Raw genomic sequence first — 13,458 nt, 5'->3', positions numbered from 1 at the left:
TGAATTGGTTCCTCAACATGTATTAATTGTGGTTCAGGACTGTCAATGGACATTAAGTCGTGGAATGAAACCGAGAGAAGAACTGATCCAAGACTTAAAGAAAGAGGAGAGAGGGAGCTGGATAATGTTTTACAGGGTGTTTCAAGTGATTCTAAACACGGACACACTCCCCTCCCAAAGGATGTCTGAGGCAAGGTTTCCATTAGACGACAAATCACCTGGAGCAAAAAAATAATCATTTAAAGATTATTGCTTTTTATTCATTAATCGAAAAAGCAATCAATGGGAATACTTTTGACAGGTAAAGAGAATTGGTCGATAGGTTCCTTTTCCTTATATTGTGGAATTAAAATTGGCCTGTGTGTTTTCGTTAGTCAGCATAGAGCCTATTTTGAGCGGGATTTCTCCTGCACGATTAAAAAGAACTACTGGTAATTGAAGCATGCCTCCCATTCACCATACAAGTGCAATCAGCGCTTCACCCACCACTTTACAATGTGAGCTGGAGGCAGTAGGCATTTTGAAAACATACTTAATAAACCTGAAATGTTTCATTTCATATTACGAGGCTTCGTTTAACTTGCTTCAAATTAGCATATAGGCAAAATCCGACCGTGAAAACATGGAGGCAATTTAATAGGCGGCGCGTGAGTTGGAAGTTTGGGGACGCTTACAATTTATCCTACCATTTTTACCGTTCTGAGTGACAGTTAAGATGTACATATGCAGATTTTGCGCGGAACAGCTTCATTTCAATACGGTTTTCGTTTCTTAAAACCATTGACAAAATTCGAAAAAGTCAACTCATGAAAGATCACTAGCCTCTGCCATATGATGTGCATGGAACTCATAGCTAATACAGCAGCAGGTCTTCTATTTCTCATTCACACTGAGGATTGGTGACTATCGAGGGGGAGTTTGGAGGATTTGTTAAAATAGCTTACTGTGAGGAACTATAGTTTTAATATATCATCATTTGCAATGATGGAAAAAACAAAACAAAAAAACACTTTCCTACATTTCCGTGCAGCAGGTCAGGTGCTCGCGCATTTCCTTCAACATTATCAGGACATAGAAACCAGATACATACTCATTGCTCATATGGAGCATTCCAAAACAAAAATGTAGCGGGTTGTGAACTCCACAAAGAATGTTTCCACTCCGAGAATGAGAACGGTAAATGTAAGAAAATTATGGGGATTAAATGGTACATTTACGACTGGTGTCATATGTAAGTGGAATTGATTTAAAAAAATAAAATAAAAAGGACAAACAATTCACGCAATGACATAATGAATGTGCAAGAACTGGTGGGAGATTCACCTGTATCGTCACCAGACAACTCTCCCCTTCTTATTGTCGCAACACATTATCTTCAAATAGGCAAAAGCTAAGCTTTATAAGAAGCTAATTATCCTTGATTCCTCTGTGGCCATGTCATGCTTTCTGGTGAAGAATTTTGAATTATTTTAATTATTTCTATATAAAGAGGAGTAATTATATCATGTTGGCAAATGTACACTGCTCAAAAAAAATAAAGGGAACACTTAAACAACACAATGTAACAAGTCAATCACACTTCTGTGAAATCAAACTGTCCACTTAGGAAGCAACACTGATTGACAATAAATTTCACAAGCTGTTGTGCAAATGGAATAGACAACAGGTGGAAATTACAGGCAATTAGCAAGACACTCCCAAATAAAGGAGTGGTTCTGCAGGTGGTGACCACAGACCACTTCTCAGTTCCTATGCTTCACTTTTGAATGCAGGCGGTGTTTTTACTCTAGTGGTAGCATGAGACGGAGTCTACAACCCACACAAGTGGCTCAGGTAGTGTAGCTCATCCAGGATGGCACATCAATGCTAGCTTTGGCAAGAAGGTTTGCTGTGTCTGTCAGCGTAGTGTCCAGAGCATGGAGGCACTACCAGGAGACAGGCCAGTACATCAGGAGACGTGGAGGAGGCCGTAGGAGGGCAACAACCCAGCAGCAGGAGCGCTACCTCCGCCTTTGTGCAAGGAGGAGCAGGAGGAGCACTGCCAGAGCCCTGCAAAATGACCTCCAGCAGGCCACAAATGTGCATGTGTCTGCTCAAACGGTCAGAAACAGACTCCATGAGGGTGGTAAATGAGGACCCGACGTCCACAGGTGGGGGTTGTGCTTACAGCCCAACACCGTGCAGGACGTTTGGCAAATTTGTGACTGGCGCCCTGTGCTCTTCACAGATGAAAGCAGGTTCACACTGAGCACATGTGACAGACGTGACAGAGTCCTGTTCTGTTGGTTTTCATATAAATGTTATTTTGTTGCCCAGAAGCCAAAGGCACAATCCTAGTCATTATTAGCAGCACATCCTAGTTGTTGTCTCTTTAGAGTCCCTCTCTTTCTAAGATTCTAACAGAGATTTCTCATCTCTGTCACATATGGAATCGCTATCAGGTGGGCTGTTTAGAATGTCGTTTCCCCAGATGGGCTGTTTAGAATGTCGTTTCCCCAGGTGGGCTGTTTAGAATGTCGTTTCCCCAGGTGGGCTGTTTAGAATGTCGTTTCCCCAGGTGGGCTGTTTAGAATGTCGTTTCCCCAGGTGGGCTGTTTAGAATGTCGTTTCCCCAGGTGGGCTGTTTAGAATGTCGTTTCCCCAGGTGGGCTGTTTAGAATGGGGTCTCCCATTGCATTTTGGAAAATGTTTGAAAATTCTGTATTATTCGCTGTTTCATTACGAGTTACATGTTCTGATCACCGTGGGTGGATGCCCAGTGTCATTCTGATCACCGTGGGTGGATGCCCAGTGTCATTCTGATCACCGTGGGTGGATGCCCAGTGTCATTCTGATCACCGTGGGTGGATGCCCAGTGTCATTCTGATCACCGTGGGTGGATGCCCAGTGTCATTCTGATCACCGTGGGTGGATGCCCAGTGTCATTCTGATCACCGTGGGTGGATGCCCAGTGTCATTCTGATCACCGTGGGTGGATGCCCTAATGGGTTACGCATCCAATGTATAGGTGTACGGTAAATTTCTCAAAATGGCCAGTTAATTTGAATCTTCTCCGTCATGTTGTCCGGGCGCCACATTGTCCTAACGGAAACCCTGGTCTGAGGGTGTGTTAGGGAACGATGCGCACACCCAGCACTCACCTCCACAGGGATGTCCCAGGTGAGTCTCTGAGGGGGCGGTAAGGTGCGCTCCACCTCTCCCTTACAGTGGCCGTCCTCTGTGTAACCCAGTTGGAAGGCATCTGTGGCCAGGGTGAACTGAGGACAGACAAAGAGCAGCTGTTACACACACACGCAGACACACACGCAGACACACACGCAGACACACACGCAGACACACACGCAGACACACACGCAGACACACAGACACTCAAAGTTCAGTGGCTTCACCATTCACAAAGAGTATAAAACACACAGAAACTTGATCTGCCAAAAACTAATAACAAACATGTTTATCCTCTATCTGATTGAGCAAATCCTGAGAACATCCCCATTTGGATAATAACTGGAACATCCTGATCCGGGCTTTGCTCTATTTAACCACAGGTACTTTTAGCCAAATATCTGGCCATATGTAGTCTACCTCACACATACACTAAAATCTGCAAGATCTGATTATTCTAAATAAAACCAAGTGCTTGATCTCCATTGAGGACAGGTCATTTGGGCTGTCAAGGGAACCCCCCCCCCCCCTTATATCATTTTAACCTCTAGCTCCAGCACCATACTAGTGTCTACACAATGTGAAAACGGCACATTTCTATGTCATGTAGCTAAAAAGAGAAGAAAAGGGCGCTAATAAAATGCTATTTGATTATGCCTGTTTGACAGATAAACACACACCTCCCACAGGTGTGCCACTGTCGGGGCGTCGGCCCAAGAGTGCTCTGCATTCAGACCATTCTTCCCATTCTTGTACACCACCACAGAGAATGACTTATCAAACCACCTGAGAGACCGAGAGAGAGGAGGGGGCAGGAGAGAGGAGAGGGAGGGTGGGGAGGGGAGAGGGGGGGGGGGTGGGGGGACAGGAGAGAGGGAGAGACACAGAGATATATATATATATATATATATATATCAATTAGCTCAGTGCTTTCAGTTTTGAGAGTTGACCACACACTATCAAAGCAGAATATATACATCCCCTGACCACCCACCACTGCCCTGGTCCAGGACACAGATGTGAAGCACTTGATTTGGAGGGGGGAGAGAGGAGTGCGTACAAGAGGAACTTCGGCCTAGTGTCGATGATTCTAAACAACCAGAACCATGTCCATGGATGGGATATATCCGTCAATTACTTCACCTAAGCAACTGGTGCTCTTGGACTTGGAAAACATTTGCTGCTAATTCAATCAGGTTGTCACATACCGTGTGTGTGTGTGTGTGTGTGTGTGTGTGTGTGTGTGTGTGTGTGTGTGTGTGTGTGTGTGTGTGTGTGTGTGTGTGTGTGTGTGTGTGTGTGTGTGTGTGTGTACTCGAATGCTCATGTGTGTGTAGCCCTACAGTACAGCACGTGTGAAAGGAAGAAAGGAGAAAATGGACCAGATGAAGACCATCTGTTAACAAAGACATCCTGCCCTCTTCATTACGCACAATTCAACTCAATCTAGAGAACCGGTAAACTATGATAGAGGTGAAGAGATGTGCTTCACAAACAGCTTTGCCCTAAGGGGCCTAGGTCAAATCCCAAATGGAACCCTATTCCATATTTGGTGCACCAGTTTGGATCAGTGCCCTATAGGGCCCACGTCCTGGTCAAAGGTAGTGCACTACAGTATATAAGGAATAGGGTGCCATTTGGTACATACTAGTACCAGACCCCCCCCCCCCCTCCTGCAGAAGAGTGAAATGGATTGAATGTTCTTATGTTGAGTGGTAACATGGGAAAGGCAGAGTTGGACACTCTCTATAAAACGGGTCCTAATTCACTCCACAGCCCCTTCCATCCTGTGAGGTGTTAGCAATAAGGCGGAAGCTCTGCCACATTTCTACATTCCGACTACGTAAGAGGCTCATCGTAATGCGCCTGCAGCACACAGTCTCACACACCTGTCATAACATTTCCCGTGGAGGAGGGACTTGGCGTAGCGGTCCAGGTTTCCCACAGGGTCTTCTCCCATCATTCCTTGCTCCTCATCGTCCAGGGTGACAAAGAAGGCGGCCCGCTCGATGCAGTCCAGCGAGCGCTTGTTCACCCCTGAGCTGAAGTACTGCTTTCTTACGGCACACCACGGCACCCTGGGACAAAACGCATTCCAAATCACGCCAACATTCATTACATTTTTTAAATATTTTTTTTTTTAAAGGTAGACTCAAGATGACATCAACACAGAGTCGACTGTACTTCTTACTTACAGAAAGACATCAATATCAACAGCAACCAAAACGGACAAGAATCCTCAAATTGTTCCTGAACATAGGGGAACATGTTTCCCTTCTGCAACCCCCTCCCTGCAGAACAGTGAGCACGGTGATAAGGAACACGACAGAACACTTGACAGTAGTGTGAAAGTGATCCCACGGGACATGCCAGGACAAAACACCCCATGAACAGACTAATCCAACCGTGTGGTTGTAACTGTTCCTTGCTCAACGGCGGGAACCCTTATTAGCGGTCATGACGAAGCTGAAGATGACTAAAGATACAATGGCGAGAGGAAGGGCGCGCTGCTGCTTGTACCACACCCACACGGGAAAGAATGTGAGTTTTTAACGCTGTGTGTAAGTTGTCTACGGGAACAGACGGGAGCACAAACAATTGTGACACGCACAGAGTTGTACGCGTCTGCACGGGAGTCGTGTTTGAAGTGTGTTTGAGAGAGAGTGCGAGGGAGAGAATCCAACTCATTCCAACTTACCACAATCAATGCCCAGAAAGGCTCTGTTGGTGTACATAGACCATAAATGCACAATTAACTACATTCAGTATAATTGACCTTAATCCTAGGATAATGCTTGCATTTGTGTAAAGAGAGCAGTAGTGGCCCGGTTTAGCAGGTTTTAAAACAACTAAACCAGTATTGGTTATCTTATCGTAACACACCCACACAGCAAATGGTACACATCGTTTTATCTCCTTATATACGAACTCGTCTTTTTTTCTCCCTTTTTCATGTCGTCCCCCAGCATCTACTCTGTCATCTTATATTCCTACCGCCGTTTCCCCTCTCCTCTTTCACCTCATCTCACCTTTAGCCTCACTCCTCACCCTCAGTTCAGTTCCCTTCCCTCCATGCATTCTCAAGCAACACTCTCCATTTCGCTTTGCCACCCCCCCCCCCCTCATTTGCTTGCTTCTTCCTTTAAAAATGGTTTAGGCCCTTCTCGCCTTCTCTTCCTCTTCGTGACTTCTCCATCTCTCGGCCGACACCGCTCTGCACTCTTCCTTCCCAAGTTGTGATCAGACCACTTGAGACTCTTGTGGCCATTGAGGTGACTGACGGACGCTCTGCTTGTCTGCGGTATCCTGCAGACCTGGGTTCAAATACTATCAGAAATCATTTCAAATACTTGAGTTGTGCTTGATTGAGCATGCTTGGCTCAATGGACCAATGCAATAGGCCGGAAAACAAAAACCCTGCCCACTTGGCACTCCAGGCTGGCTAGAGTGAATGGTCAAAGTATTTGACAGATTTCAAATCATATTTGAACCCACGTCTGTTATCATGCAGTGCAATCCTTGTCTGATGTCTCAAGCCAAAGTCTGCACATCTACAGCCGTCTCAGGCATAATGAACATGAAGCTCCGTAAGGGCCATCTAGTAGCCATACATCGGATCATGCAAAACAAGACATATTTAAGGGGATATCCGGGTGATGGAAAACGCAGAGAACTGTATTTGCAGTGTGTACATACACCTATGTGTACAGGCGCTCACGCACACACACACACACCCTCTTCCCCCCACCACTATAGACACCTGTCTCCAGCAGTCAGTGCTCCCAGCCTGTCCTCTCCAGGTCCGGGGGGTGAAGGGTCATCTAGGATCCTCTGGATCTGGTACTCTATCTCTCTAGGGGAGAGGAGGCGCCCCGCCTTGTAGACCCACAGCCTGAAGTAGCGCCCCCGGTGGTAGACAGTCACAAATTCACTGTCCTGCCAGTGCTGCAGCACATCTGGAGAGGAGACACACGTCGAAAGAGAGAGAGAGATGCAGAACACTACGCATTTGTATTTTATTTCACCTTTATTTAACCAGGTAGGCTAGTTGAGAACAAGTTCTCATTTACAACTGCGACCTGGCCAAGATAAAGCAAAGCAGTGCGACACAAACAACAACACAGAGTTACACATGGAATAAACAAGCGTACAGTCAATAATACAATAGAAAAAAAGAGTCTATATACAGTGTGTGCAAATGGCGTGAGGAGGTAAGGCAATAAATAGGCCATAGTAGCGAAGTAATTACAATTTAGCAGATTAACACTGGAGTGATAGACGAGCAGATGATGATGATGTGTAAAGTAGTGATACTGGTGTGCAATCAAAACAATAAGGGGATGAAGTAGGTAGATTGGGTGGGCTATTTACAGATGGACTATGTACAGCTGCAGCGATCGGTTAGCTGCTCAGATAGTTGATGTTTAAAGTTAGTGAGGGAAATATAAGTCTCCAGCTTCAGCGATTTTTGCAATTCGTTCCAGTCACTAGCAGCAGAGAACTGGAAGGAAAGGCGGCCAAAGGAGGTGTTGGCTTTGGGGATGACCAGTGAGATATACCTGCTGGAAGCGTGCTACGGGTGGGTGTTATCGTGACCAGTGAGCTGAGATAAGGCAGAGCTTTACCTAGCATAGACTTATAGATGACCTGTAGCCAGTGGGTCTGGCGACAAATATGTAGAAAGGGTCAGCCGACTAGAGCATACAGGTTTCAGTGGTGGGTGGTATAAGGGGCTTTGGTAACAAAACGGATGGCACTGTGATAGACTGCACCAGTTTGCTGAGTAGAGTGTTGGAAGCTATTTTGTAGAAGTCGAAGGATCGGTAGGATAGTCAGTTTTTTGAGGGTAAGTTTGGCGGCATTTAAGCCATCTAGCATTTAAGAGCAGTTGGAGGCCACGGAAGGAGTGTTGTATGACATTGAAGCTCGTTTGGAGGTTAGTTAACACTGTCCAAAGAAGGGCCAGATGTATACAGAATGGTGTCATCTGCGTAGAATGGATCAGGGAATTGCCAGCAGCAAAGCGACATCGTTGATATATACAGAGACAAGAGTCCGCCCGAGAATTGAACCCTGTGGCACCCCCATAGAGACTGCCAGAGGTCCGGACATCAGGCCCTCCGATTTGACACACTGAATTCTGTCTGTGAAGTAGTTGGTGAACCAGGCAAGGCAGTCATTTGAGAAACCAAGGCTATTGAGTCTGAGCCTTGACCACTTTTATCAATGGCGGTTATGATATCGATTAGTACCTTGAGCGTGGCTGAGGTATACCCTTGACCAACTTAGAAACCAGATTGCACAGGGGAGAAGGTACGGTGAGATTCTAAATGGTCAGTGATCTGTTTGTTAACTTGGCTTTCGGAGACTTTAGAAAGGCAGGGCAGGATGTAACAGTTTGGGTCTAGAGTGTCACCCCCTTTGAAGAGAGGGATGAACGCGGCAGCTTTCCAATCTTTAGTGATTTCGGACAATACGAAAGAGAGGTTGAACAGACTAGTAATAGGGGTTCCAACAATGGCGGCGGATAATTTTAGAAAGAAAGGGTCCAGATTGTCTAGCCCAGGTGATTTGTACGGGTCCAGGTTTTGCAGCTCTTTCAGAACATCTGCTATCTGGATTTGGGTGAAGGAGAAGCTGGGGAGGCTCGGGCAAGTAGCTGCGGGGGATGTGGAGCTGTTGGCTGGGTTGGGGTAGCCAGGAGGAAAGCATGGCCAGTTGTAGAGAAATGCTTATTGAAATGTTCGATTATCATGGATTTATCGGTGGTGACCGTGTTACCTCGTCTCAGTGCAGTGGGCAGCTGGTAGGAGGTGCTCTTGTTCTCCATGGACTTTACAGTGTCCCAAAGCTTTTTGGAGTTAGAGCTACAGGATGCCCTTTGCTTTCCTGACTGTGTGTATTGGTTCTGGACTTCCCTGAAAAGTTGCATATCGCGGGGACTATTCAATGCTAGTGCAGTACGCCACATGATGTTTTTGTGCTGGTCGAGGGCAGTCAGGTCTGGAGGGAACCAAGGGCTATGTCTGTTCTTAGATGTATTTTTTTTTGAAAGGGTGCATGCTTATTTAAGATGGTGAGGAAATTACTTTTAAAGAACAACCAGGCATCGGGATAAGGTCAATATCCTTCCAGGATACCCGGGCCAGGTCAATTAGAAAGGCCTGCCCGCAGAAATGTTTTAGGCAGCGTTTGACAGTGATGAGGGGTGGTCGTTTGACCGCGGACCCATAACGGTTGCAGGCGATGAGGCAGTGATCGCTGAGATCCTGGTTGAAAACAGCAGAGGTGTATTTGAAGGGCAAGTTGGTCATACTGTTTCCTTTATGGTCAATGCTAACAAACAAAGATTCCAAAACTGACTTTCTTTTGTGTGTGTGTGTATTTACCAGTCTCCTCTCCTGGAGTGCGAGTAGTGTTGAACATCCTCTCACACTGAGCTGCACAGAGAGGGATGACTGTACCTGGAACACGACTCTGAGAGTGAGAGAGAAAGAAAGAGAAGGAAAAACAGTTCTGTAGTTACAGTATCTTTCCATTGTTTAGCCTCAAATGCCATTCTTTTCATCCAAATTTGAATTTATTTGACCTTTATTTAGCCAAGAACAAATTCTTATTTTCAATGACGGCCTAGGAGCAGTAGGTTAACTGCCTGCTCAGGGGCAGAACGACAGATTTGTAACTTGTCAGCTCGGGGGTTTAAACTCGCAGCCTTCCGGTTACTAGTCCAACGCTCTAACCACTAGGCTACCTTGCCGCCCCATGAGAGAGAAAGAGAGAGGAAGTGGAATATTCATTGACGACGGTCAGATGCATAGTTCCTTAAAAGAAAAAGACACATCAGCGGAAAAATTGTAGAACTCGATTAAAGGTCCTTCAAATGACACTTTCACACAGTTGCTTCGATGAAATAGCCAGCTAATGAGTAAATATACCAACACAACCCATGTTCAACTCCAGTATCCTTCATAAAGTAGGAATTGAGAAAAGGAGGGTAATGAGGAACTAAAAGAAAAAGGGCGTTTAACAAAGTTGGCTGGCTATTATTCATTCATTTATTTGACATTTTAAAGGATTAACTATCTAGATTTATTATAAGAATAATTATTATCATCTATTATTAATGTATACATTCGTTGTTATTATTATCTGACTCATAACTCAGTGCTCCAGTTTGGTAAGATACTGTAGCATTCCTGTCACCGATGTCAACAACACCAAAGATTATGGATATTCTAACAAGATGCATGTCTCTCCACCCTAACAAGGGGAGTCGTTTACCACAAAGCTGCACGCTGGGCTTTCTAGCTCCCACCTATCCTTTCTTATGATTGGTGGACACATCTCATTATTGCAATACTTTTTTGGAATATTCAATGAGGGTCGTTGACGTCAACCGCATGTATTCAATGGAGAGAGATGTTATGCTACTAGCCTCACACCATGAATATGCATAGCCATCGAGACAAGTCTGATATAAAGTGTTTTTTTTTCTCAAAGCTGCCGGGAAATCACGTGTCCTACTTATATCAGTACACTCATCGCAACTTAAGCGTCACGAAACTTCTATTAGATTTAATAAACCTCACGTAGCAAATATGCCATACATTTGTTCGTTGACCAAATTCGACACTCTCATTGACCTCCAAACAAAAATCCCTTGCTTGGTGGGCAAAACAATGAAACAAAATCGCCACCTGCTGGAGGGAGACAGATTTTGCGCCGAGTTGGCTCTCTCTCCTCCTCTCTGACAACACCTACCCACCTCTACAAAACTGACACAGGGCTGTAAACGACAGTTAGGCAGAATCAGGTTTGACCGGCCACACAATGACTTCAGTTCTATTCATATAAACTATGTCTGCAGCAACAGCAGCCCAATACAGACCGTTAGGGGAGACTCACTCCTATTCCAATGGGTTCCTTGGATCGTTTAACTTGAGACATTTCCCCTGAATAATAACGGGCATAGCCAGGTCAGCTCAGTACAGCTCGGCTTAGTGGTTAGAAAAAGGTATAGCTCTTCACACTGTACAGTGGGTATAGAAAGTCACCACCCTCTTTCAAAATGTTCACCTTTTGTTGCCTTTTTCCGGTTGCGAATTACTAGTAAAAAATAAAAAAAAAAAGTGTCAAATATCCTAATTGGATAAGTGAACACCCCCCTGAGTTAATACTTGGTGGAACCACCTTTTGCTTGAATTACAGCCACGAGTCTCGTTGAATACGTCTCTACTAACTTTGCACACCTGGACTGCGCAATATTTGCCCATTCTTCCTTGCAGAATTGTTCGAGCTCAGTCAAATAGCATGGTGACCGCTCATTGACTGCAAGTCATTCCACAGATTCAACGGGATTTAGGTCGGGCTCTGACGAGGCCACTCAAGGACATCTGCCTTCTTGTCCTTCAGCCACTGTACGGTTGCTTTGGTGATGTGCTTTGTGTAATTATTACGTTGAAATGTGAACCATCTTCCCATTTTCAACTTCCTGGCAGAGGGCTGCAGGTTCTCCTGCACTGTTGAAGAGAAACACCCTCACAACAGGATGCTGCCACTGCCGTTCTTTACCGTAGGCGTGGTGTTCTTTACCGTAGGCGTGGTGTTCTTTACCGTAGGCGTGGGGTTCTTTGGGTGGAAATATGTATTGGGTTTTCGCCAGACATATCGTTTTGCATTCAGGCCAAAAAGTTCAATTTTTGGTCTTATCTGACCACAGCATCTTTTGCCACTTGGCCTCGGAATCTACAATGCTCTTTTTAAAAATATATCCATCCCCTGACTTTCCATAACTTTATCTCGTAGATCTTAATCTCATAAATCAAAGTCACTACAATTAAATCACAGGTGTAGGCCATTTAGCTTCATTTGTGATCTGGAAGTTGGTTGGTTAAACCTCAGAAAGTTTGGGGGGGGGGTGTTCACTTATCCAAATAGGGCATTTTACAATTTTACTTTTAATACATTTTAAGATGAATTCCCCCCCCCCCTCCCCTCACTTGGATGTTGTGGGTTAAATAAAGCCGTAAAAAGTAACATTTGATGTGTTTTCATTTCAGGCTGACTAAGGCAACAAAAGGTGAACATTTTGAAAGGGGGTGGTGACCTTCTATACCCACTGTACATGTGTACTAGTACTGGTAGCAGGACTCACAGGCGTTAGCTGCTCACTGTTGACCTTGCGTCGGTAGAGCAGCAGAGCGGTGATGGTGTTGCCGGCCCTCGCTGCCTGGATGGGAGTGGGAGTCACATACAGAAAGTCCTAGTGGAGAAGAGGGGTCAGAGATGGAGGTGAGAGCAAGACAAAAATAAAATAGAAAAGGGAGTGTGAGACAGAGACAGACGAGTCAGCGGGAGGGAGAGCCGGCGGGAGGGAGAGCCGGCGGGAGGGAGAGCCGGCGGGAGGGAGAGCCGGCGGGAGGGAGAGACGGCGGGAGGGAGACAGACACAGAAGAGACAGACAGACAAAGGTAAGGACATGTGGCACTACAGCAGGTTTCTGGGGGCAACATTTCCAGTATTTCCGGAAGTTGAGGAATTCCAGCCCTGTCTCTGGAATGTCACAATAAGCAGACTTACAAATTAGTGCATTCACCTTATGACATCCAGTGGAACAACCACTTTACAATAGTGCATCTAAATATTTTAAGGGGGTGGGGGTGAGAAGGATTACTTTATCCTATCCTAGGTATTCCTTAAAGAGGTGGGGTTTCAGGTGTCTCCGGAAGGTGGTGATTGACTCCGCTGTCCTGGCGTCGTGAGGGAGTTTGTTCCACCATTGGGGAGCCAGAGCAGCGAACAGTTTTGACTGGGCTGAGCGGGAACTGTACTTCCTCAGTGGTAGGGAGGCGAGCAGGCCAGAGGTGGATGAACGCAGTGCCCTTGTTTGGGTGTAGGGCCTGATCAGAGCCTGGAGGTACTGAGGTGCCGTTCCCCTCACAGCTCCGTAGGCAAGCACCATGGTCTTGTAGCGGATGCGAGCTTCAACTGGAAGCCAGTGGAAGAGCGGAGGAGCGGGGTGACGTGAGAGAACTTGGGAAGGTTGAACACTAGACGGGCTGCGGCGTTCTGGATGAGTTGTAGGGTTTAATGGCACAGGCAGGGAGCCCAGCCAACAGCGAGTTGCAGTAATCAGACGGGAGATGACAAGTGCCTGGATTAGGACCTGCGCCGCTTCCTGTGTGAGGCAGGGTCGTACTCTGCGGATGTTGTAGAGCATGAACCTACAGGAACGGGCCACCGCCTTGATGTTAGTTGAGAACGACAGTTTGTTGTCCAGGATCACGCCAAGGTTCT

The 13,458-nt window shown here is 46.0% G+C and overlaps 1 protein-coding gene across 2 annotated transcripts in view; it reads right to left on the bottom strand.

Moving 5' to 3' along the window:
• The window catches only part of cpt1a2b (carnitine palmitoyltransferase 1A2b), a 51,090-nt gene that overhangs the window by 20,430 nt on the left and 17,202 nt on the right, over positions 1-13,458 (bottom strand). For both annotated transcript variants that reach the window (XM_046303523.1, XM_046303524.1), the window contains exons 8-13: positions 12,317-12,424; positions 9,552-9,639; positions 6,923-7,118; positions 5,052-5,240; positions 3,843-3,948; positions 3,141-3,257 (exon numbers count right to left, since the gene is read on the bottom strand). In XM_046303523.1, coding sequence (XP_046159479.1) covers positions 3,141-3,257; positions 3,843-3,948; positions 5,052-5,240; positions 6,923-7,118; positions 9,552-9,639; positions 12,317-12,424 — 804 coding nt within the window. The remainder of the gene's footprint in view (positions 1-3,140; positions 3,258-3,842; positions 3,949-5,051; positions 5,241-6,922; positions 7,119-9,551; positions 9,640-12,316; positions 12,425-13,458) is intronic.

This window comes from Oncorhynchus gorbuscha, linkage group LG16 (genome assembly GCF_021184085.1).
Source record: "Oncorhynchus gorbuscha isolate QuinsamMale2020 ecotype Even-year linkage group LG16, OgorEven_v1.0, whole genome shotgun sequence".
Lineage (NCBI taxonomy): Eukaryota > Metazoa > Chordata > Actinopteri > Salmoniformes > Salmonidae > Oncorhynchus > Oncorhynchus gorbuscha.
The sequence above is the reverse complement of the archived record's forward strand: the minus strand, read 5'-3'. Positions and strand labels throughout refer to the sequence as shown.